The 25,199-nt window shown below is 35.1% G+C and overlaps 1 protein-coding gene across 1 annotated transcript in view; it reads right to left on the bottom strand.

The window, feature by feature from the left end:
- The window catches only part of NBEA (neurobeachin), an 817,699-nt gene that overhangs the window by 358,168 nt on the left and 434,332 nt on the right, over nucleotides 1-25,199 (bottom strand). Inside the window, exons 36-37 of the mRNA XM_081128332.1 lie at nucleotides 15,482-15,590; nucleotides 12,274-12,440 (exon numbers count right to left, since the gene is read on the bottom strand). Of these exons, the coding sequence (XP_080984458.1) occupies nucleotides 12,274-12,440; nucleotides 15,482-15,590 (276 nt within the window). The remainder of the gene's footprint in view (nucleotides 1-12,273; nucleotides 12,441-15,481; nucleotides 15,591-25,199) is intronic.

Genomic DNA, 25,199 nt, shown 5'->3' with positions numbered 1-25,199 from the left:
CCTAGATGTATTGCTGACAGGACCTATTGAGGAATACTTTTTATATGTAGTTTTTCATGGGGAGTGGGAGGGCGGAAATAAATAAATAAATCAAAAACATTTCCTAGATGCCTTTTACTGGGAGAACAAGAGAGATGAAATTTGTTGGGGATTGGAAAAATACGCTTTGGCCATGTCTGAGAAGGTTATCACTGCATGAATAGTGACCTAATGTTATATGGAGTTCTGTTTTCAACTTCCTGGTGGACATTTCCACTGAAATATGACACAGGCAAGGCAAACTCAAAAATCATCTGCAAGGCAAACTCAAAAATCATCTTACCATCTACACCAGTTCTTCAGTATCTCTCAATTCTAAGAATGGTACCACCATTCACCCAGTGAACAATGCAGCAACTTGGGTAACATGCTTGGTTCTTTCCTATCTATTCAATCATCAAGTCATAATGATTCTACCTTATTTTAGATTTAATGTTATCTATTACAGCAGTTAGAATTAGTAGCCTCAATTAGTTAGAACATCATGTATTGAATGTCAAAGGTTCAAATCCACAAAACAAAACAAAACAACCCAAAAACATGTTCCGTGGTTACAGAATCTTTGGATCAAACAGATTTACTAGGACGGTTGTAGAAAGGTTTGGGCCAGGGAATCTAAATGAACTGAAAAAAATAAGCAAAATTCCCACTCCACTCTATGCCAACCCCACCAACAAAAGCAGGATTTTGAATCTAGAAGACCTGATTCAAACATAAGAGGTATTCCTTTTAAAAAGGAGCTGAGCTACTCAAGAAAAGATAATGGACACAGAGGCTTAAAGGGTGAAGAGATTGAGGATCCAGGGTTTGAGTAGTTTATGCCAAGACTAAGAAAATGATGTATAAGAAGAGGTTCCTGAAAGTGGTAGGGTAGGTTTACTCCCAGTGAAATAATAGGAACATATATGTCTGTGCCTTAAATGCCACAGCTCCTTGAGTTAATATAGAACCTGACATCTCATTTTGCCCAGAAACAAACCTACTTTCATGCACATATCAAGCATATCTCTAGAGCACAAGGTGAAATGAGCATTGCAGGGCTTTACATTCATAAGATTACTAGAATCTCTGCATAATCCTGGAGTGTGTGTATGAGATTAATAAGTGAGATTGATTTTCACAACAGCCCCATGAAGGTAAGTTGAGAGCAAATTAATTTAAATTTAAATACCGGAGTACAGTGGTTGCATTTCATATCCACTACAGAAGATAACTGTTAATGTTTTAAAATAAAACAACAGAAGTGGTGTCAGGAAGTGAAACTTAATATGATGTTTCAGACTATTCCAAATCCAGAATTTCAAAAGCATACAATTTTCACTTCACAGCACTACCTCTTTATTGCTTACTCGATGTATTAGTGTTTATTTTATGTTACCGTAAGTTATTATTCTTACTTCAAATTCTTGAATTGGTGAAGAAGATAACTCTTATTTTGGACGTGTAGACTACTGGATTGAAATCCAATAAATATGTCATTCATTTCTCATTTGAACCTGTTATGTTTATTTGCATAGTTCTTTTGAAATGATAGCATTAAAAAAAAATGTGCTAAAATGCAAATATATTTAATTTCTAAGAAAGTTTTTTTTTTTCATTGTAGATCTCACAGTGTTTTCAAGATTACAATTAATAGATTGCTTAGTCTAACCCAGTAACTATTAATATACTTGGCAATACAACTTGTAACAAATGCATTCATTGAGTGTAGAACACATTCCTAATTTAAATCTTGACACTTTTAACTACTAGTGAAAATTAATTCACTTATAGGTATTAGTTGTAGGAAAATCCAATTTATGTTCTTTAGATTTTATAACCAATATACATACCTGTGTTGGTAAGAAAATAATTGAAGTAATCTGAGTTATAATTTATTTAACTTTAAAACAGTAAATAAATAATATTTGACTGTAATTCTCTATATTAAAAATGTAACACAGTTTGATATTAGTATTCCAGCTCAAGAATCATCTATAAAGAATTCTCTGAGACATCAAAATTTTTTTGTTTAAATATTTTATATACAGTAAAATACACTTTTTTGGTGTATAGTTCTATAAATATTGACAAAATATTGAGTTGTGAAACCACTACAATAATCAGGATACACAACAGTTAAATCATTCCAAAAAGCTCCCTCAAGTTGCCTGTTTCTGGTCAAATCCTCCCTCTGCTATTAACCCTAAGCAAACCACCTGTATTATTTGCCTAAATTTTTGCCTTTTCTGGAATGTCGTATAAATGAAGTTAAACAATAAGTGTTTGTGCAGTCTGGCTTCTTTTACGTAGCAGAATTCAGCTGAGATTCAATTCTTTCAGGTTGCTACATATGTGTATACCCCTTCTTATTGCTGAGTAGTATTTCATTATATGGATTCACCATAGTTGAGGAACACTTGGGCTATTTTCAATTTTTGGCAAATATTAATAGAGCTGCCATAAAATTTATGTGCAAGTTTTTGTGTGAATGTAAGTTTTCATTTCTATTGGGGTAAAGACCTAGGAATAGGACTGCTGTGTCATATGGTAAGTATATGCCCAACTGTATAAAAAACTGCCAAACTGCTTTCCAAAGAGACTGTACCATTTTCCACCAGCAATGTAGGAGAGTCCCAGCTGCTTTTACATCTTTGCCAAATCTTTCGTGGTTAGGCTTTTAATTTTAGTCATTCTAATAAATGAAGAGTGGTATCTGTTTTATGTTGTAATTTTTTGAAATATATTTTGATTGATTTCAGAGAGAGGACGGGAGAGGGAGAGAGGGATAGATACTTCAATGATGAAAGAAAATCATCGGTCGGCTGCCTCCTGCACGCCCCCACTGGGGACTGAACCCACACCTGAGCACCTGACTGGGAATCGAACTGTGATCTCCTATATCATAGGTTGATGTTCAACCACTGAGCCACACTGCTCGTGTGGGTTGAGGGCTTGATCCTGGTGGGGAGCATGCAGGAGGCAGCCGATCAATGACTCTCTCATCATTGATGTTTCTAACTCTCTCCCTCTCCCTTCATCATTCTGAAATCAATAAAGATATATTTTTAAAAAAGGTAAGGATATTGAGTATCTTTCCATGTGCTTATATGGATTGTCTGGGGTGAAGTGTCTGTTCAAATGTTTTGCTTAATTTTTTATTGCACTGTTTGTTTTCTTATTGTTAAGTTTTGAAAGTGCGTATATATACTTGTTTATTTTTATTTACTTATAGACTTTATACTTGTAAGTTCTTTGGAAAACATGTGTTTTGCCAACACCTTTTCCCAGTTGTTTTCCCAGATGGAGAGAATTCTCAAAAGTCTCTTACACACACACACACACACACACATTTAATTTGATGAAGTCTGCTACAGACTGAATGTTTATGCCCACTGAAAATTCATATGTTGAAAGCTAATTCCCAATGTGATAGCATCTAGAGGTGGACCCTTTAGAAGGTGATTAGATCATGAAGATGAAGACCTCAGGAATGGGATTAGTGCCCTTATAAAGCAGACCCAGAAAGATTCTTTGACTCTCTCACCTTGTGAAGATACAGCAAGAAGACAGCCCTCTAAGAACCAGGAAGTGGGGGCTCACCAGACAGTGAATCAGCGGGTTTTATGATCTCAGGCTTCCCAGCTTCCAGAACTATGAGAAATACATTTCTGCTGTTTATAAGCCACCCAATCTATGGTATTTTTTTTTAGTAGCCCAAATGACCCAAGATAATGTTCATTGTATGATCTTTTTTTTTAATTGATCAGGGTTTTGGTGCTGTATGTAATAGCTCTTTGATCAACTCAAGCAAGGTCGCAGAGATTTTTTTTCTCCTATGTTTTCTTCCAGAAATTTTATAGTTTTACATTGTACATTTCTACAATACATTTTAAGTTAAATTTTGAATAAGGTACGAACCATAGGTGAAATTTTTTCCTATGAATGTTCAATTGTTCCAGTGTTATTTGTTGAAAAGACTTTCATTTTTCAATTAACTTGCCTTCGCATCTTTGGGGGGAAAAAATGAAACAAAACAAAACAACTCTTCCTTCTTTTTATTCCTAATTTCCAAGTTCCCCAGTGTTTTGCCCCCTTCTCCTTAAATAAATCTGTCAGCATTTCTTTGAGAAAATGTCTGCTAGTGAGGAATTCTCTTAGTTTTCCTTCATTTGAGGATGTTTTAAATTTGCTTTCATTTCTGAAGGATATTTTGGTTAAATACAAAATTTTGGGCTAGCAATTATTTTGCTGTCCATCATCATTTTCGATGAGAAAGTTATAATTATGTGAACTGTTCCCTTATATGTAATGTATTGTGTTTTCCTCTGGCATCTGTCAGGATTCTTTTCTTTATATTTGGGTTTCAGAAGATTGATTATGATATGTCTGGGCATAGTTTTTATTGCATGTATCCTGTTTTGGGTTTCTGATTATCTTGAGTCTCTAACTTGACACCTGAGACCTAATTTGTTAAGTTTTCAAACATTTTTTCTTTTTTCCCCTTAATTTATAAAAAAAAATATCTTTATTGATCTCAGAGAGAGGAAGGGAGAGGCCGAGAGACAGATAGAAACATCAATGATGCAAGAGTTATTGATTGGCTGCTTCATGCACTCCCCCTACTGGGGATTGAGCCCACAACCCGGGCATGTGCCCTGACCAGGAATTGAACCTCGATCTCTTGGATCTTAGTTCAACGCTTAACCACTGAGCCGTGCTGGCCCGGGCTCAACCATTTTTTCCTTGAGTAAATCCTCTGTACCAATCCCATTCTCCTCTTTTTGTGGAGTTTCAAGACTATGAATGTAGACCTTTTGATATTGTCCCACAGGCGCCTGAGGCTCTTTTCACCCCCACCCGGATCTTTTGTCTTTGTTCTTCAGTTGTAGAGTTTTGGTTGATCTAAAGTTTACGCACTCTATCTTCTGTGATCTCCATTCTACTGCTGAGCTCATTAGTGATTTTTTAAATTTCAGGTATTATAATTTTCATTTTCATTTGGTTCTTTTTCATACTTTCTATTTCTCTGCTGAGGTATTCTACCTTTCTACTCATTTAAAAACTATTTATCTTTATTTTGTAGGAGATGGTTTTAATAGCTGCTTTTAAATCTTTATCTGACAGTTCCATCTTCTGGGTCAACTTGGAATTGGTATCTGCTGATTGCTGTTCTTTGAAAAATATTAAGAGCTTCCTGATTCTTTATATATTAAGTAATTTTTTATTGTATCTTGGATATCTTAAGTATTATATTGTGAGACAATGGATCCTGTTAACCTCCTTTAAAAATATTTGTTTATTTTTGTTTTAGCAGTCAATCAACCCTGTTAAGTTCAGTCTGCAAGTTTTATCTTCCTTTCTGTGGGGAGTAGTTCCAATGTCCATTCAATTCAGGTGTTGCACTTGTAAAACTTAAAAATATTCTCTAAAGTTCTAGATTTCTGAGTCTTATTCCTGTTTAAGAAGTGATTTTTATTCTTATTTAAAAAAAAACACAACATTTTAAAAATGATTTTAGAGAGAGGAAGGTTGGTGGGGGAGAGAGAGAGAGAGAGAAAACATTAATGTGAGAGAGGCATAAGCAGGGATTGAACACACAACCTGGGTGTACGCCCTGATCAGGAATCAAACACGCCACCTTATGGTGTACAGGACGAAGCTCTAACCAACTGAGCCACACGGGCCAGGACAGAAGTGCTTTCCATTTCATTATTCATATTAGATGTGAAAATAATTAAAAGGGTTACTGCTAGTACATAGCTTTCCTCAATAAATTAAAATTTCTACCAACATATTATTAGGAAATAAAATCTCAGTAGTAATGCTTATATAAAAATGCACACTAAAAAGTGTGAGAGCCCTAGCCAGTTTATCTCAGTGGTTAGAGCATAGGCCCACAGACTGAAGGGTCCTGGGTTCGATTCCAGTCAAGGGAGCATACTTCCGTTGCAGGCTCAATCCCCAGATCTGGTTGGGGTACACGCTGAAGGCAATCAATGGATGTGTCTCTCTCACATCGATGTTTCTCTCTCTCTCCCTTCCACTCTTCATGAAAAGCAATGGAAAAAATATCTTCAGGTGAGGATTAAAAAATAATAATAAAAAAAAAATTTTAAAGTGGGAGATAAAAACATATATAAAAATATATAAAATATATATATATATAAATATATACATACCTATAGGTGAATATTTTTTTATGTCAGGGTCTATTATAATCTCTTGATTTTAATTTAGGTTGTCATGGCTTATGTAGTTTTTTTTTTTACACTTTTATTGAGATATTGACATACAACACTGTATAATTTTAAGGAATACGGCATAATGTTTGATTTACATATTTTGTAAAATGATTACCATAATAAAGTTAATTAACGTCAACCATCTCATACAGATACCGAAAAAATGATAAAGAAAAAAAAGGATTTTTTTCCTGAGATGACAACTCTTAGTATTTACTCTAACTTTCATATATAAAATACACCAGTGTTATTAACTATAATCATCATGCTGTACATTACATTCCTAGTACTTATTATAACTGGAAGTTTGTAACTTTTGACCACCTTCATCCAATTCCCTCTACCCCCACCCCAACCTCTTGTAACCACAATTCTCATTTCTTTTTCTATGAGTATTTTCTCCCCCTTTTCCCCATTTTGGTTCCACATATAAATCAGATCATACAGTATTTGTCCTTTCCTGTCTGACTTATTTCATTTAGCATAATGTTAGGGCCATTCACGTTGTCACAAATGGCAGAATTCCCTTCTTTCCTTTTTTTCAATGTATGGATGAATAATACTCCATTGCGTGTATGTATGTGTATATACGTGTGTGTGCCAGAGTTTCTTTATTCTTTCATCTGATGATGGATACTACAGTTGTTTCCATGTTTTGGTTATTGTAAACAATACTGCTATGAGCATGAAGATGTAGATATCTCTTGGAGGTAGTGTTTGTGTTTCCTTTCTATGTATTCCCAGAAGTGAAATTGCTAGATCATATGGTATTTCTATTTTTAATTGTTTGAGGAACCTCCATACTGCTTTCTACAGCGGCTGTACCACTTTATGGTCCCATCAAAAGTGAACTAGGGTTCCATTTTCTCCACATCCTACTTAGTATTTGTTAACTCTTATCTTTTTTATGACAGCTATTTTAACAGGTATAAGGTGATATGGTTTTAATTTGCATTTCCCAAATGATTAGTTATGTTGAGCACTTTTTCAAGTACCTGTTGGCCATTCATGCATCTTCTTTGGAAAAATGACTATTCAGGTGCTTTGCCCATTTTTAAATTTGGCTTGTGGGCTTTAAGGAATAGGAAATGTGATCCAAAAATATAAAATAAATGAAGAAAAACTGTGTATACTATTATTTAATAGCATTAATTCTTGAGTATGCATTTTAAAGGAGCTTTCAAGTTCTAGTTTTTCCTCAGAGCTGAAATAAAGATCAATAATATTAATTTAAAAGCTAATAATATGTTTGATCCAGCAGCACCACTGAGTCAAAAATAAAAGTAAAATATCAAGTTAAAATTAAACATTTTATTTTGTCAAACAGCAAATAGAACATTATAGGGATGAAATGCCTCAGCTTTATCATGTATTTGGTAACATGGATATAAATATATATGCTATTTTACTTGTCCAATTAAGGATTGAATCCCTCCATAAGTCTATTAAAAGAGACAGGCACATTCACACAGCTATAAAACATTAAGTGATATAGACAATGGCAATACAGATAATGACCTCAAAATATGAAGTAGGCCTAGTTAGGAAAGATAGAGGAAGCCAGGTAATGCTATAGAAAGGGTGACATTTGAATTTGGCTATAATTAGGGTTACTATACTTCCCTATTTCTTCCAGTGTATGTCTTCATAAAGTAGCCAGACTAATCTTTTAAAACATGAATCAGATCATGTTACTCTTTTATTTTTAAATCCTCATCCAAGGAGTGAGGTTATTTCTTTCATTGCTTTCCAGAAGGAGTGGAAGGGAGGTGGGTGGGAGAGAGAAAGAGAGAGAGAAAAACATCAATGTGAGAGACACATCGAATGGTTGCCTCGACATGGGGCGGGGGTGGAACCTACAACCCAGGTACTGCCCTTGTCCTGGGATTGAACCCGAGACACCCCCCCCGCCCTTGCGCAGGCCAATGCTCCAACCACTGAGCCATTCAGGCAAGGGCCGATCATGTTCCTCTTTTGCTCAAAATCCTTCACTGCTTTTCATACTCAGAATATAGTCTCAAATCTTTTACATAATCTATAAGATTTAAGTAATCTGGTTCCTATCTAGCCTCAACTCAAGCCACTAGCCCCATTGCTCACTAAGCTGTAGACATATAAGCCTCCTTTCTGTTCAGTTTATTACTTTATTAGTTCCAAGCTCCAAGTCTCTGTAACAGTTCTCTCCTGGATGTTTTACACCCAACCCTTTTCTATCTCTTGCTCATGCCTTTAGTACTTGGCTTAAACAGAACGTCTTCAAAGAAGTCTCCTCTGACTCCCTAAGCTAAAGTGAAGATCCTTTGTTATACTCTCTCTCACATTACCCTAAGTTTTTCTTTCCTAGTATTTGCCAAAGTTTGTATTTGTATCTTCTATTCTTATAAGTATTTGTTTAATATCAGTCTCTCCTACTATACTATAAACTATTTGAGGCAGGGAGCAAGTCTGTTTTGTTCATCACTGTGCTAGCACAAGCAAGAGCTCAATAATTACCTGTTCATTAAATGAATAAAATAAAAACATATAACTATATATTGCAAGTTAGAGAGTGACTAAGTGGTATGGGAAATCACATTAAAAAGGCTCTTGCCCTGGCTGGCGTGGCCAAGTGGCTAGAGCATTGGCCAGAGGGTCGCGGCTTGGATGGCAGTCAAGGGTACAGGCCTCCGTTGCAGGCTCGATTCGGGCCCCCTGTTGGGACTCAGAGGGGAGGCAACCAATCAGTGTGCCTCTCACACTGATCTCTCTCTCTCTCTCTCTCTCTCTCTCTCTTCCTTCCACTCTCTCTGAAAAGCAATGGAAAAAAGTGTCCTCGGGTGAAGATAAAAAATAATAATAATAAGGCTCCTTGGAAGGAGAAAGTATGGGCTGCAGGGCCGATGCTGCCAACTCCAGGGAGCACTATGAAGCCACGGTAACCAAGGCAGTGTGGTCCTGGAAAAACGGGAGGAGAGGTCGGAAAGCTAACAAAGGCAAAAACCAGAGACCTTCTCACCCATCTCCCATTCTTCTCCTGCCAAACTGGCCTGTGCCTATTCTGTGAACAGACCAAGCACCTCCTTCTTTTGTATGCTGTTCTCTCTGCTCGAAATGCTCAGATAGGTCTTTGCTCAAGAGTTTCTTCATCAGAGTGGAGTTCTCTTACCATTCTATCAAATACAGCACACTTTGTCTTTGCAGATCATTGTGTGGTTTTCCTCTTTCAGGAACGTGGGAAGCCTGTGGGGCAGTGCTCCCGGTAGAGCTTTATGCAGCGGCGGGAATGCTCTGACAGTCTAATGGCAGCCCCAGCCGCATGTGGCTAAGGAGTATGCGTAGTACAACTGCAGCACTGAAACTTTAGTTAAATTTAATTTTTATTAATTAAATTTGAATAGCCACATGTGACTTGACTTGTGGTTACTCTCTTACACAGTATAGCTCCAGAGGTGTCAGAGCAGAGGAGAAAAAGAATATACACTTTAATAAGAATCACTCAGGCTGTTGAGTTGAGAATGGACTTTATAAGGACAAGAGCAGAAGCAGAAAGGCTACTGAAAATGCTGATGCAAGAAGTGGAAAATGGTGGTACCTTGGATCAGGCAACATCAAAGGTAATGGTGAGAAGTGATCAAATGCGGGATATATTTTATGGCAAACACAATAGGATTTGCTGAAAGGTTCAACACTGGGTGTCTGAAAAGCAGTTAAGGATAAGAACAAGATTTATGGCCCGGGCATCTGTAAGACTAGAGTTTCCCTTGGCTGAGATGGAGAAAATTACACGAGGAACTGGTTTGGGAGAAAACCTTAGGAGTTCAGTTTTGTCATCTTAAGTGTAAGATAACTAATAGATACCCAAGTGAAAGATGCCATATAGGTATATGGATATACAGGTCTGGAGAAGAGAGAGAGATCTGGATCAGAGACAATAAATTTTGGAGTTATGAACATATTGGTAATATTTTTAAGCCATGAGACTAGATAAAATTGCCTAGAGAGTTAAGACAAAAAAGGGAAGCAGAAGCAGTTCAATGACTGTGCCTTATTAGTTAATCAAAATCTAGGGAAGATTATAGAGAACACAACCTGCCCTTAAAGATTTAAAGTTTAATGGCCCAGTTAGGAAATAATGATAATAAAAAGGCTTCATGTTTTTTTATTTAATCAGCACTGGAAATTAATGTGTAGGAAGGGACAGAAGACATATACTTTTCTGAGGGATCCTACTGCTAGTCTTTCTGTCAATCTAGTGAGATATCACAAAAGGTAAGCTGAACAAAGAGTGCATTTGATATATTAACACGTGACTGACATTATAAAGATCACTGTCTTATAGCTGTATTTTAATTGCACAATAAAATATTAAAACCTAAACCTTTATACATTTAAGGCAATATCCCAAATCATTTGAGCTGAATTATTAGCAATATATTGCTATAGTCCTGACTATATATAAGTAGGTAGGTAAATCCCATTCAGAGGACACAAAATGAGAGACAATGTCTACAGCTGGGCAAAATGTTCATGTGATTGCTACTCTGTAGGATGGTTAAACTTTATGTGTCAACTTGGCCAGGCCATGGTGCTCAGTGGTTTGGCCAAATACTAGTTAAGATGTTACTCTGAGATATTTTGTAGGTGTGATTAACACCTCTACACAATTGACTTTAAGTAAAAGATGTTAATATTCTCAATAATGTAGATGGGCCTCCTCTAATTACATGAAGGTCTTAAGCAAAAAGACAGGTTTCCTGGAGATGAAGGAATTCTGCCTCAAGACTATAACAAAAATCTGCCTGAGTTTCTGGCCTGTCAGCCTGCCCTACACACTTGCCAGACCCCACAATCATAAACCAACTCTTTAAAATAAATCTATATCTGTGTCTATGTCTCTATTTATATCTCTATGTCTCACATATATTCTATGGGTCTGTTTCTGAATTTCTCTGGAGAATCCTGACTGACACACTCTGCCACTATTTGGACAGTCTGTGTGATACTATGTACATTTACCTATCCTCTGAAAGCTTCAGTTTCTTCATTGAAATATGTAGAAAATTTCAGTATAAACCTTCATAGAGATATCTGAAGGTTAAACAAAGTAATCCATGTAAAGTTTTTAGTTTGGGTTCTGGCACACAATAAATATTTGATTGATGTTAGATGTCACTGTGTTGCTATTATTATAACAAATATTGAGTATTGACTATTTTTAAAGACATTAAGTTATAATTTTACTTTACATTCAAAAGTAAGGAAGTTCTTTTACATCTATCTTATACTTGAAATGCAAGGACAGTTGGTCATATACTACCCTGGTCATATCCAAATGTTCTTTGCTATCTAAAAGAATCACTTCTACCAGAGTTATTCTTAGTAGTGTCCTGTGCATAATTAACTAACCCCTAAACTCTGCCAGAGAATTAATAAAAATACTTAATGGAATAAAATAAAATGAAGATATACAAATGAACATTAACAATCTAAATATGCTACTTCACTACTAGTTTCCTAGAAAACTTAAACGTATGGAAGAAAAAGAAATTTATACCCATAAAATTTCATAATTTTATGCCCACAAAACTATAATTGAAAAACAACTAATTTTAATTATACTATATCATAAATGCCAAAATCCTTCCTATGGAAGAAAAAAATTTAAAAAGAATATATTACTTCTCCATAGTAAATGCTTATATTATTACTTGCATATAAGAAAAATTAAGAATGATAATAAATTTACGAAGTTGGACGGTTTGATTATTTAAGATTAAAATACTTACCTAAACAAACTTTGTATTATGTTACACATAATTCTAAATTAGAAATAATTTCCATAGGAGCTACTTTTAAAAGTTTAGATTTTCTTCTAAACCATTCTAAAGAGACATTACTAAAAATATGAAAAAATTATAGTAATTTTTAATACTTCCAACCATATTTTCTAAATAATTTAAAAATAGTCATTTTTACTTCTATCATAATTAATCTATGAGTAATTATTTACTTATAATTTGTTATAACTCACCTATGAGAAACTGCTCCCCAAGCACCATGCTTATTTGTGAGAATGTTAAGGATCTTCTGTTTCAGTTGATTTGCTGTAACATGATCTCGATGTTTAGCAGCACTAATAAGATGGTCACACATCTTTTCTTCCTCTCTCCTATCAGCAGCATACTGGGCACACTGCGACTATATAAAGAAATACAAACACTGAATAATGATTAATGTATAACTTCCACTGTGCATTAGAAAGGAATGACATCTAATTTTAAGTTAAAGGCTAATAAACTCAGATAATGTAATCTTTTGAAATTTTATTCCCCTTTCAAACTTGTAAAAATGTGTTCTTTGTATGTGTTTATACATATGTATATGTAAAATAATGTTTGGATAATGTTAGCTATCTGTATTCATGCCCATTGGTATTAGTAACATAGCTAATCATTCTCATTGTGTAGCAAAAGGTTCAAGATTATCATTTCTCTAATCATGTTTGATTTTTTTAATGATAACTTTAGTATAGGGTCGATTGACTGAAAATTTTAACATTACCAAATGGGTAATGTAACATGAGTCATATAATAAGGAAGGAAAGAAAATTATACATCTAAATAAATACATATAACTAGTTCACATTTATCATTACTATGGAAAAGACTGTTTCATGGAAGGTATTTAAATGTCCCTTCCACCTATCTATTGTCATAAACTACTACCACAAATTATTTCTTTCAGAAAAATAACCCTATGGTAATCTAAGAAGGATTAATTTGTATTCCAATTCATCTTTTTGTACAGGAAATCACCAATTAGTACAATGATCTGCCTCCATAATGAAGTTAATATTTCATTAGCTCATTGGAGAATAAAATTAAAATTTCATTTTTCTTCCTTAACAATTACAGTTAACTAAGAAAAACTTAACCATGAAGCACCCATCTCAGATTAAATATACTTTTTCTCTTAATTACAGGCTTATATGGAAGACAGAAATTCCTCAAAAAGTCCCAGTAAAATGTCAGGAATTTTATAAAATACTTTGCAATTTAAAAATGATAACTGTTTGGTAAACTACATACACTACATACATACCCCTCCCCCAAAACACAAACACACAATCAATGCATTTACTAATACAGACCTAACTTAAAAAAAACAAGAAACAAACATTTGGGTTAATAAACAATGTACAATCATTAAGTAACACTGGTAGTACTCTGAAAATTAGATTTAAATCAGTATTTTATGTATACATAATAGAAAAATCACTCAGTCTTCATGTCCCCCTTCATAGCTTATCACCCTTTGCCATGAAGCCTCAATAAAGTAATCTCATCCCCAATGGGGTAAAAACTGATGTTGGGTGTATGTGAAAAACACACACAAACTTGCTCTTTTTATATATAAAATAGAGATGTATATACAGTACAGAAATAGGTAAGCAGCATATTGATGGCAATAAAATATCACTGGGAAACAATTAGGATAAAAACCGTCTAAAAAGATTCCTTAGGGGGGCAATAATTTAAAAAAGGCTAAAAAACACTGCACTTAGTTAATATCATTTTGAGTAAATATGTGTTAAAGCTAGTAACTAATATCTAGCTTCATAAAATTCTGTTAAATGTTTTCACATGACAGATATTAATTTGCTTATACCCCATAAAATGTCTTGATTTTCTTAGTAGAATTACAGAGTGGACAAAAGTAGAGTTACAGTTGTTTGTATGGAAAATAATACAATAATTAATAGATAATAACACAAGAATAAACTGTGGGGTGTTGCGTATTCACAACTGTTAACCTATTTTTGCCCCACCCTGTATAATTGAGTCAAAGTGATCCTGCATGGAATTCAGTTAATATTCTAAATCTTATTTACTAAAAAGAAGTAGAAAATTAATGAAATATTCTTGTGCTTAGAGTTCTCATATATTTTACACCTAAAGATATTCTTCCAGAATACGACTATACTGTTATCCAGATTATAGCATTGTAGACTGATAAATAGCCAAATGTTATTTATTTTTCAGGTGATACAAATCTTCACTTTGACAAACACTTAATTGTTAATGTACTTTAATCAAAGTTTAAAATATTTGGTATTTTTTCAAAATAAGGTTTTTGCAATCACATATGACAAGTGTATGCTGTCTCATCTGACAAATGAAGCAGACGTTATTGGTATTAAAGTGCCAACAGCTATTTCTCTGTCTCGTGCTTTTCAGCTGGCCAGGTCAGAGATCACCAGACCTAAGATATCAACTTGCACGACTAAGAGAGCTGGTTTACTGAGATAAAAACCTCATCAAATCTGAAATCTTGGGCTCCGGCTTCCAGCCATAGAGCACTTGTTCGCATATGGATTCAGAATACATCGGAGAAGTTATTTATTATTTTCAAGGCCACTGGCAGTCCAACATAAGCCAAATACCAGGTCACCTAAATATTTCTGAAACCATTTTTGTTTTGTTAACTGAATGAACTGAAGTAATTGCTATATTTAAACCACTAAAATAAAAATATTTGTTGAATTGGGGCAATATAAATAATGGTGAATAATTATTGTCATGTTATAAATATAGAAATGCTATTTTAAATTAAAAAAATGATTTCTATGGAATATATAGTACTTCAACATCCTTTAGTGTTTAAATATAAAATAGAAATGATTGTTAATTTGTTCTTTACTCAAAGTACTTATGAGGGTTTTTAAACTATTGTATTTCCATATATACATATAGATCTACATATATATGACAGAATAGCAATGCTTCAATTGTCAATAAGATATCACTCATAAAAATAAAATCTAAACTAAAATGTTCTGTGGACACTCTAAAGATGGACATATAAACAAATAATAAATTATTGAATATTTGGTAAAACTGAGTTTCTTTATATAACCCCTTGTTATACTCATATCTAACGGTAAGTAATCTTTGCTCGCTTAAAAACTATGAAAGTAATTGCATTTCAAAATTCTATTTGCCTTTAACTTAGAAGAACTTCAGTCTACCGAGTGGTTACTGACAGGGCTGGAGGGATCTGTTCATGCTGTAAATGAGGTAAAAATAAACTAATACTCTGAGTTTGACATTTACTAAAGAACTCAAATGCCTTCCGTGAAATTTTCCTTTTCAAAACACCCTTCTTAATGTAAGCTTACCATCAGTGATGGCTGACTTATAAAAAGAAAAGCAGAATTTAATCTGCTCCAAAAATCTTACCTCGAACTCTGCATGTTTATGTACATCCTCAGCCCTCTGTCTGTTCAAAATAAACTCAGCTTCATTTGCAACACGAACTATGTGGTCTTTCATAGCATGGCATAGTAATCTAAAAAGAAAAGTACCTTTGAAATAATTATTTTAATAGCTTTTGTTAATCCAACTTTTCCAGTAATCAACCTTCAGTATTATAAGCATCAATTATGAATAAATTTCAGATAAAGCTACATTATAAAATTAATATAGTTGAAATTATAATTCAATGCCATTTGACATATAGAAATATGCCATAAAACTGTTACAGCAATGTTTCTGTTAAATACAGTGTGTTTTGTGAACAAATCATCCAGTGAATTCAATATAGTTAGTTAATGCAATAAAAAAAAAAAAAGAGTTTTTGATAGAGTATTTAAAAATGTATAAAACAACAGAATTCACTATCTTGGAAGTAAATTTTTCTTACAAAAGCTAGATGACACTATGTTAGGAAATATATAGACTGGATTCTTACTTTAATGCAGGTGATAGGGTCTAACTACTGGGTTGGACACCTGAAAATAATATCATCTTGTATGCCAACTATAATTAAAAAAATGATTTAAAGTAAAAAAAGTACAGATGATAGGACTAAATGGCATCTGAAATTCATTTAAATGCTAAGATTCTAAACTCTAACATGAAGCTACAGTGAATCAAGTTTAAAAATGTAACCATGGGGTATTTAAAAATAAAAGTTATTTAAATATTCAAATTGTTTTTTACAAGTGCAGAAAGACATACAGCGAGAAGCCTGTAACTATATCCCCTCTCTGCCCAATTTCCATCCCCAACAGGCACCCACTGGCATTAGTTTTTTACATATATTTTCAGAGATTTTAAAGATACAGATAAGAAAACACAAAAATATTCTTTTCTCACCACTTTCTTACACTGATACTAGTATATTATACAGTGTTTTTTCTCTACCTAGCTTTTCTCACTTAGCAATTTATCTTGGACATTTTTTCAAATCTACACAGGGAGCTTTTCCATCCTTCTTTTATAGTATAGGCAGAATTGATTTCCAAAGATGGCTAAAGAAATATCTCTCATCCCACATGTTCTTTTGCAGTGTGATTTTGTCACTGCTCTACCAAAAACAGGAGTCTTTTTCTACTCCCCTTAGAGCTGCCCAGTGATTTCCTGTGACCAACAGAACACAACAGAAGTGATGCTATGTGATTTCTGAGGCTAGGGTATAAGATTCCTGTTTTGCCCTTCTTTCTTGGAACTCTGTCTTCTAGAATCTGCTGCAATGATGAGGAAAGCTTGCAGCACATGGAAAGTCTCCAGGAGAAAACAGGTGCTCAGGCTCCCAGGCCTAGATAAGCTCTCAGCCCAAAAAGCCTTCCAGGTAACTGCAGCTCCAGACAACTCCACATGGAGAAAAATAAATGCATAGCTGAGCACAGTCAATGAGACTCATGAGAGATTTAAAAGAACAAAAATAAATGGTTGTTGGTTTAAGCCACAAGATGATGATGATCATAAAAACTATCACCAAACAATTTACTGAGAGCTAGGTAATAAAATAGGTAGTTTACAAATAATACTGAATACTCACAAGAATCCTCACGGATATATATCATTATTTTAATTTTTAAACATAAGACAATACAGCTAAGAAAAATTAAGTTCCTTAATCAAGATCACAATTTAAAAAATAATTCTCATGATTTTGTATTTTGCAATGCATCTTCATTAACCAACAATACATTTTTAAAATTAAAACCTTGTAATTTTCTTTACTTCTGCAATCTTCTCTTCCTGTGGACATTCTAAGATTAGTTTTTTCACTTTGTCCACTAAAAGCGATGACTAAGACTTTTCACATCTTTTAAAATAAACAATAAGTAATTACTCTGTTTAAAAAAATAATTAGAATATTTGAAAGTTAATTCTAAGTCTTTTTGCTTTTTTTTTAAATTTAATTTTATTATTTTTATTGTTGAGAGTATTATAGATGCCCCCCCTTTTTCCTCCACTCCTTGACCGGGTTCTGTCCTGCCCCAAGCCTCCACCACGCTATTGTCTGTGTTCTTTGGCAATGCATATATGCATATAAGTTCTTTGGTTAACCCCCCACCCCCCAAGTTCTCTTTGAGATTCCTCATGTATCCATGAATCTGGTTCTATTTTATTCATCAGTTCATTGTGTTCATTACATTCCACATATAAGTGAGATCACGTAATATTTGTCTTTCTGTGACTGGCTTTTTTCGCTTAGCATAACCATCTCCAGGTCCCTTCATGCTGTCACAAAGGTTAATAGATCCTCTTTTTTACAGCTGCATAGTATTCCATTGTGCAAACGTACCACAGTGGTTTTTTTAAACCATTCATCTAAAATAGGTACTTGGGCTATTTCCAGATTTTAGCTATTATAAATAACACTGCTATAAACATAGGGGTGTATATATTCTTTCTGACTGGTGCTTTGGGGTTCTTAGAATATATTCTTCGAAGTGGTATCACTAGGCCAAATGGCAGTTCTATTTTTAATTTTTTGAGGAAACTCCACATTGTTTTCCATCGTGGCTGCACCAGGTTGCATTCCCATCCCCAGTGTACTAAGGTTTCCTTTTCTCCAAATCCAAGAGAAAGAATACTTCCAAGCTCTTTTCATGAGGCCAGCATTATCCGAATCCCAAAACCAGATAAAGACACTACAAAGAAAGAAAATTACAGACCAATATTCCTAATGATCATAGATGCTAAAATCCTTAACAAAATATTACCAATTGGATCCAGTAATGTATAAAAAAGATCATACACCATGACAAAGTGGGATTTATTCCAGGGATGCGTGGCTGGTACAATATTCACAAATCAATAACTGTGATACATCACATAAACAAATTGAAAGACAAAAGTCACATGGTCGTATCAATAGATGCGGAAAAAGCATTTGACAAAATCCAACACCTATTTTGATAAAAACTTTCAGCAAAGAGGGAATACAGGGATCACACCTGAACATAACAAAGGCCACATATGACAAATCTGCAGCCAACATCATACTCAATGGCAAAAACTAAAACCATTTTCCCTAAGAAAAGGAACAAGACAGGGGTGTCCACTCCCACTACTCTTATTCAACATAGTACAGGAAGTCCTAGCCACAGTGATTAGAGAAAAAAACATAAAAGGCATCCAAACTGGAAAGGAGAAAGTAAAACTGTCATTATAGGCTGATGATATGATATTGTACATAGAAAATCCTAAAGACTCCACCAAAAAATTACTAGATTTAATAAATGAATTTGGCAAGGTACTGGGATACAAAATTAACACCTAGAAATCTATGGCATTTTTATACACCAATAATGAGCTCTCAGAAAGAAAGATTGAAAAAACAATCCTATTTATCACTGCAACTAAAAAATTAAGAAACTTAGGAATAAACTGAACCAAGGAGGTAAAAGACCTGTACTTAGAAAACTATAGGACATTGCCCACTGGGCGTGGCTCAGCGGTTGAGCGTCAACCTAGGATCCAGGCGATTGGGGTTCGATTCCCGATCAGGGCACATGCCCGGGTTGGGGGCTCGATCAATGACTTTCTCATCATTGATGTTTCTGTCTCTCTCCGTTCCTCTCTCTGAAATCAATAAAGATATATTTAAAAAAAGAGGAGAAAAAAAAGAAAACTATAGGACATTGAAAAAAAAATAAATGAAGATATAAACAGGTGGAAGAATATACTGTTCCGGGTTCTTTTTGAAAGAGCACACTTATGAAGTAATTTCAGCTCCTTTCACTACATCTTTTTATAAACTTTAATTCTCATATTCATTATCTAGATTTGCTTTAAATTAATTTTAAACAAGAATGCTATATTCAAGATCATCATTCATTATTTTCACTGCTCATTATTTTTTTAAATCTTTTTTTTAAGTTTCTTTATCTTTATTGTTGAAAATACTACAGATGTCCCCTTTTTACCCCCATTGATCCCCTCCACCCAGCACCCATCCTACCCCTAGGCATTCCCCATACCAATGTCTGTGTCCATGGGTGATGCTTATAAACGTGTAAGTTCTTTGCTTAATCTCTCCCCACCAACACCCACCTCCCCACGTTACCTCTGAGATCCTTCATTCTGTTCCATGCTTCTATGTCCCTGGATCCATTCTGTTCATCAGTTTATTTTGTTTATTATATTCCACATATAAGTGCAATCATGTGGTACTTGTCTTTCTCTGACTGGCTTATTTCACTTAGCATAATACTTTCCAGTTCCCTCCATGCTGTGCCAAAGGATAAAAAATCTTTCTTTTTTACAGCTGCATAGTATTCCATGGGGTAAATGTCCCACAGCTTTCTTGTCCACTCATCTTCTGACAGGCACTTGGGCTGTTTCCAGATCTTAGCTATTGCAAATTGCACTGCTATGAACATAGGGGTGCATAAGTTCTTTGTGACTGGTGTTTCACTTTTCTTAGGATATATTCCTAGAAGTGGGATCACTGGGTCAAACGGCAGGTCCATTTTTAATCCTTTGAGGGAACTCCATACTGTTTTCCATAGTGGCTACACCAGTCTGCATTCCCATCAGCAGTGTACTAGGGTTCCCTTTTCTCCACATCCTAGCCAGCACTTGTAGTTCATTGATTTGTTGATGGCAGCCAGTCTGACAGGTGTGAGGTGATACTTCATTGTGGTTTTAATTTGCATCTCTCTGATGATTAGCGATGTTCAGCATTTTTAAATTTGTCTCTTAGCCATTTGTATGTCCTCTTTGAAGAAGTGTCTATTTAGGTCCTTTGCCCATTTTTTAATTGGATTGTTTGTCTTCTTTTCGTTAAGTTGTATGAGTTCCTTATATATTTTGGATATTAACCCTTTATCACATGTGTCATTGGCAAATATGTTCTCCCATACAAGGGGTACCCTTTTTGTTTTGTTGATGGTTCTTTTGCTGTGCAGAAGCTGTTTATTTTGATGTAGTGCCATTTGTTAATTTTCTTCTTAATTTCTCTTGCCCTAGGAGATATATCAGCAAACATACTGCTATGAGAGATGTCTGAGAAGTTGCTGCCTATGTTTTCCTCTATGCTGCCTATGGTTTCATGTCTTATATTTAACTCTTTTATCCATTTTGAATTTACTTTTGTGGATGGTGTCAGTTGGTGGACTAGTTTCATTTTTTTTTCATGTACCTGTCCAATTTTCCCAACACCATTTATTGAAGAGACTGTCTTTACTCCATTGTATGTTCTTGCCTCCTTTGTCAAATATTAATTGACCATAATGGCATGGGTCAATTTCTGGGTTCTCTGTTCTGTTCCATTGATCAGTATGTCTGCAAGTACCAGGCTGTTTTGATTACAGTGGCTTTGTAGTATAACTTGATATCTGGTATTGTGATCCCTCCAACTTTGTTCTTTCTCAAGAACGCTGTGGCTATTTGGGGTATTTTTTGGTTTCATATAAATTTTTGAAGTGTTTCTTCTAGATCTGTGAAAAATGATGTTGGTATTTTAATAGGGAATGCATTTAATTTATAGATGGCATTGGGTAGTATGGACATTTTAATGATATTAATTCTTCCAGTCCATGAACATGGTATATTTTTTCATTTGTTTATATCTTCCTCTACTTCTTTTTTCAGAGTCCTGTAGCTTTCCAAGTAAAGGTCTTTTACATCTTTGGATAAGTTTATTCCTAGGTATCATATTTTTTTAGTTGCAATGGTAAATGGGATTTTTTTTTTTAGTTTCTCTTTCTGATAGTTCATTATTGGTGTGTAAAAATGACATCAATTTCTGGGTGTTAATTTTGTATCCTGCTTCCTTGTTGATTTCAATTATTAAATCTAGTTTTTTGGTGGAGTCTTTAAGATTCTCTATGTATAATATCATGTCATCTGCAAATAATGACAGTTTTGTTTCCTCCTTTACAGTTTGGATGCTTTTTATGTTTTCTTCTGTCTTATTACTGTGGCTAGGACTTCTAGTACTATGTTGAATACGAGTGGTGAAAGTGGTCACCTCTGTCTTCTTCCTGTTCTTAAGGAAAATGGTTTTAGCTTTTGTCCACTGAGTATGATGTTGGCTGTAGGTTTGTCATATATGGCCTTTATTATATTGAGGTATGTTCTATTCCCACTTTGCTGATAGTTTTTACCAAAAATGGGTGTTGAATTTTATCGAATGGTTTTTGCCAAATGCTTTGTCTGCATTTATTTATAGGATCATGTGATTTTTATCTTTCAGTTTGTTTGTGTGATGTATCACATTTATTAATTTGTGAATACTGTACCAGCCTTGCATCCCTGGAAGAAATCCCACTTGGTCATGGTGTATGATCTTTTTAATATATTGCTGGATCTAATTTGCTAATATTTTGTTGAGTATTTTAGCATCTATGTTCATTAAGGATATTGGCCTGTAATTTTCTTTCTTTGTAGTGTCTTTATCTGGTTTTGGAACTGGGCTAATGCTGGCCTGGCATAAAGAGTTTGGAAGTGTTTCTTCCTCTCGGATTTTTTGAAACAGTTTGAGAAGGATAGGTGTTAATTCTTCTTTAGATGTTTGATAACACTCCCCTGTGAAGCCATTGTGGCCAGGGCTTTTGCATGCTGAAAGCAGTTTGATTACTGCTTCAACTGCATCAGTTGTTATCAGCCTATTTAGACTTTCTGACTCTTCCTGATTGAGTCTTGGAAGGTTGTATTTTTCTAGGAATTTATCCATTTTATCCAGTTTTTCCAGCTTGGTGGAATATAGTTGTTCATTTCCCTGATCATTATTGAAATGAATCATTTTTTTTTTTTTCTTGCTTACGTTGTCATAAATTTCAGAATGGGATAGGTTTAAGTTTGTCTTAGCTTTTTGTTTAGCAAAAACCAACTCATAGTAATTCTGCATTTATTCTTCACTACATGCTGTATATCCATGGGAAACTAATCTTCTTTACTGATAAACATGTATAAGCAAAAGTAAAGAATTATATATCTTGATATTCCTAAACTATGATTTAAATATAATTTTAAATCCTCACTTGAAGATATGTTTTTATTGATTTTAGAGTGAGGAACAGAGAGAGAGAGGAAAAGAGAGAGAGAGGGAGAGAGAGACACACACAGGCATTGATAGGTTGCCTCCAGTGGGGAAACCACCCATCACCTAGGTATGTTCTGTGACTGGGAAATAAATTTGCAACGTTTTTGGTGCATGAGACGATGTTTTAACCATCTGGGACACCAGGCTAGGACTAATTTTTAAAACCTATATATGTCAAGAATAAAGATTGCAACGCACAGAGGTGGAAGCTACACTGACACTCTCCCAAGACCAAACTGTAATTAAAACTAAAATATAGAAAAACCATCCTGAATAATCAACTGCAACTGGAGACAAGCTGATGAGCAACTCATAAGCAAGGAGTAAAAGTGGAGACCACATAGAGACTAGGAGGATATGCGGAGGCATGAGAGGCCTGGCTGGGCTCCCACAGACAGCAGCTGAAGGTCTAGAGGGATATCTTAGCTATGGGGGGTTTTTGTTGAGGACTCTGGCACCTAACTCCTAGGTTGGACTTCCCAGCCAAGAGCACCAGAACAGAGAAAGGTGTCCGTATAGCATCTAGCTGTTAAAAGCTACTGGGTTTTTGTCTTCCAGGGAGAGATGACTGGAACTGCAGGGACCCTCTTAAAGAGCCAACCCACAAAGTTTCATGTGCAGTCACTCACCTTGGGCTCCAGGAGAGGGAGGGCGGAGTGGACTGAAGCTGTGTGAAGAGAACCTAGGATTGTGGGCTGTGGAGATAGAGCTCAGAGGGCACCCCTCTGGATTCCTGTGCAAAGTCATTCCCCCATACTGCAGAGGAAATCTTTCACAGGCAGGCACTTGTCTACATTCTAAGCAGCTTTTGCCTGAGAGAGAAGCAATTGCCCCAGCCTGCTGGAAAACCTCTTGCCCTACTCCAAGGAGTTTCTACTTCTTGAGGCTCATTAAGAGAATCAGATTAATCAGCCTGCAGGCAGAGGCAGACCTCAGAGTGCTTTGAGTCTTTGCCTGATATGCTTATGGATCGAGGCCTTGGAAAAGCAGACTTTGGTGTGCATCTTGGTCCTGTCCAAATGCACCCAGCCCTAAGAGAGGGGACCTCAAGACATAGGTTGTGTATAGCTCCAAACGGGGTACTCAAGGCCAATCACAAACAGCGTCTGACATTGTCTTGCACCAGAGACCTTCCAAAAAGACTGAGAGTCCTAGCAGGCCTACCTAAACACATAGAAACAAACACAAATAGGGAGCCAAAATGGAGAGAAAAAAAAACAAGCCCCAAATGAAAGAACAGGAGAAGTTTCTAGAAAAAGAGCTAAATGAAATGGGGATAAGCAATGTATCAGATATAGAGCTCAGAATATTGATTGTAAGGATGCTCAACAGCATGGAAAAAGATATGGAAACTATGAAAAATGACCAGTCAAAAATGAAGCATGACATAGCAGAAATAAAGAATATATTGGAAGGAAAAAACAGCAGATTAGAGGAAGCTGAGGGTCAGATCAGCCAATTAGAAGAAAAATAACCATTTAAAAATAGGAGGACAGACTAAGGGAAGTGTGAGACAATATGAAACGTAACAATATTTGTCGCATCATAGAAGTGCCAGAAGAGGTCGAAAGTAAGAAAGGGTTAGAGAACCTGTTTGAAAAAATAATGGCAGAAAACTTCCCTAAGCTGGTGAAAGAAAAGTCACACAATTCCAGGGGGCACAGAGAGTCCCAAGCAAGAAGAGTACAAAGAGTTCCAAGCCCAGACACATCATAATTAAAATGCCAAAAAGACAAAGAGTATATTAAAGGCAGCAAGAGAATATCATCTGTTAGCTACAAAGGAGCTCCCATAAGGTTGTCAGCTGACTTCTCATCAGAAACTCTACAGCCAGAAGGGAATGGCATGAAGTATTCAAGGTAATGCAAAACGAGGATCTGAAACCAAGACTATTCTATCCAGCAAGGCAATCATTCAAAATAGATGGCAAAATAAAGAGCTTCCAAGAAAAAAAAAAAGCTAAAGGAGTTTATCACCACCAAACCAGCCTTGCAGGAAATGTTAAAGGGACTGCTGTAATTAGAAATAGAAATAGAAGCATTGCAAGAAATGTTAAAAGGGTCAGCTGTAATAATAAGAAGAAATAGAGAGAGAAACATAGGCGTAAGAATTAAAATGGCAATAAATAAGGACCTGTCAATAATAACCTTAAGTACTTTAAGGGAGAGATCAACAGCAATACAGTCATAGCCGTGGACTTTAACACCCCACTGACTTCACTGGTAGATCTTCCAGACAACAAGTCAACACAGGAACAGTGACTCTAAATGGAGCACTAGATCAGATGGATTTAATTGATATTTACGGAACTTTTCAACCCAAAGCTTCAGAATATACATTCCTCTCAAGCGCACATGGGTCATTCTCAAAGACACAAAACAAGTCTCTACAAGTTCAAGAAGACTGAAATCATATCAAGCACCTCAGATCACAATGGCATGAAATTAGAAATCAACTACAATAAAAACACTCAAAAATATTCAAACACATGGACACTAAATAGCATGTTATTAAACAATGAATGGGTTACCATTAAGATCAAGAAAGAAATCAAAAACTTCCTGGAAAGAAATAAAAATGAACACACAACAACCCTGAATCTAGGGGACATAG

Source organism: Miniopterus schreibersii (genome assembly GCF_964146895.1).
Source record: "Miniopterus schreibersii genome assembly, chromosome: 2".
Taxonomy (NCBI): domain Eukaryota; kingdom Metazoa; phylum Chordata; class Mammalia; order Chiroptera; family Miniopteridae; genus Miniopterus; species Miniopterus schreibersii.
Note: the sequence above shows the minus strand (reverse complement) of the source record. Positions and strands in the feature narration are given on the sequence as shown.